The sequence below is a fragment of the Salpingoeca rosetta genome (genome assembly GCF_000188695.1).
Source record: "Salpingoeca rosetta unplaced genomic scaffold supercont1.7, whole genome shotgun sequence".
NCBI classification, from domain to species: Eukaryota; class Choanoflagellata; order Craspedida; family Salpingoecidae; genus Salpingoeca; species Salpingoeca rosetta.
The window spans coordinates 1,183,253-1,185,036 of NW_004754927.1; the positions used below are offsets into that span (position 1 = coordinate 1,183,253).

General features: G+C 54.9%; 1 protein-coding gene across 1 annotated transcript in view; it reads left to right on the forward strand.

The window, feature by feature from the left end:
* Window positions 1-1,616, forward strand: part of PTSG_11992 (uncharacterized protein) — a gene marked incomplete at its 3' end in the record, with an annotated part of 3,116 nt that extends 1,500 nt beyond the window's left edge. Inside the window, exons 5-8 of the mRNA XM_004995813.1 lie at window positions 184-325; window positions 666-761; window positions 962-1,241; window positions 1,501-1,616. Coding sequence (XP_004995870.1) covers window positions 184-325; window positions 666-761; window positions 962-1,241; window positions 1,501-1,616 — 634 coding nt within the window. The remainder of the gene's footprint in view (window positions 1-183; window positions 326-665; window positions 762-961; window positions 1,242-1,500) is intronic.
* Between the last annotated feature and the right edge of the window lie 168 nt (window positions 1,617-1,784).

Below are 1,784 nucleotides of genomic sequence, written 5' to 3' on the forward strand. Positions count from 1 at the left end.
TGTGTGTGTGTGTGTGTGTGTGTGTGTGTGTGTGTGTGTGTGTGTGTGTGTGTGTGTGTGTGTGTGTGTGTGTGTGTTTTGCTGGTGCGATGTGGCGGCTACAAGGCATGGCCATGACGTGCTGTGTTCTGCTGTGTTCTGTCGCTCACATGTCTCGCTTGCATTCGTGTGCCTGCAACACAGCTTCAAGGTTGGTGACACGGTGTTTGTGCCACACCCTGACAAGACGCTTGAGACATGGAAGGGTGTATGCAAGGGCGAAATTGGCACGTTCCCTGCCAGCAAAGTTGCCGACACAAAGGAGCACACTGAGGAAGAGCTCGAGGTGTGTGTGTGTGTGTGTGTGTGTGTGTGTGTGTGTGTGTGTGTGTGTGTGTGTGTGTGTGTGTGTGTGTGTGTGTGTGTGTGTGTGTGTGTGTGTGTGTGCGTGTGCGTGCGTGTGTGCGTGCGTGTGTGTGTGTGTGTGTGTGTGGAAGAACGATCATCTGCGCTTTCACTCTGCTCACTTCGATCATGAACACAACGTACATCACTCCACACACACTCACACACTCACACACTTTCTCTCTCTCGCTCACTCGAACTCACACACACACGTACGCGTGTTTACCCGGTTCTGTGCACGCGCTGTGCTACGCTGCTTGTGCACATGTGTGTGTGAGCAGAAGTTGATTGAGGAGAACTCGAAGTTGACGGATGAAGAGGCAGCGGCAGAGGCGCTGGCAAAGCGGGAGGCCGCCAAGAAGCTTGCCCTCGAAAAGGTGCAGAGGACGAGGGGGAGTGACTGCATGTGTGTGTGTCTGTGTCTGAGTCTGAGGGACACACATCTAAGAAACCACAACCTGCAACTGCCCTCTGTGCTCTTTCTCTCACGCGACAGTCCTCTCCCTCTCTCCTGTGCGCTTGTGCGTATGTGTGTGTGTGTGTGTGTGTGTGTGTGTTTGTGCGTGCCATTGTGCAGAAGACGGCGCTGACGAAGGTCGATGACGCGGAGGTGGAGGCCGTTGCGCAGGAGATGAAGAAACAGACAGTGACGAGTGAACCATCAGCAGCAAATGAAGAAGAGGAAAGGAAGGGGGCAAAGGATGAAAGCACACAGCAAGGCGATGATGTACCTGCACCCACGCCTGCTGCGATGGCGACGACCACAACAACCGCCACCAATGAAGAAGAGAAGCCGAAGGATGACGGTGAAGTGGCAGAGGAAGCAGCACCAGCACAGGACGCCGTAACCGAGCAAGGTCGGTTTGAGCTATGCGCTGTGCGTGCGCTGCTTGATGTCCTGCAACACATCGTGGTGCTTCACGCCATGCCATGTTCCGACTCCAACCCGTATTCCCCTTTGTGCGCTGTTGGTCGTGTTTTTTTCGTTGCCACCGCCTGCGCTTGTTCTGCTTTTCTTCCGTCGCTAACCACCATCACCACTCATAACCATCTCCGTCACCCTCATCATCGTCACCACCAACACCACCAACACTGCCATCATCGCCGTGACCGCAGCCGCTGACGAGTTTGCCGGTTTGTCGGAGAAAGAGCGCAAGGCGCTTGAGAAGAAGAAGGCGAAGGAGGAGAAGAAACGTGCAAAGGAGGAGGCGAAGAAGAAGAAGCAGGTGTGACCATCATCGAACGTGGCGTGCTTTGACACGTGGCGCCCCTCTACTGTGGCGAGACACGATGCGTGATGGCAGTGGTGTGTTCTGTCGCGTTGTGCTTGAGTGCTGGTGGTGTACTCGCAGTCGTTGTGTGTGTGTGTGTGTGTGTGTGTGTGTGTGTGTGTGTCGCTC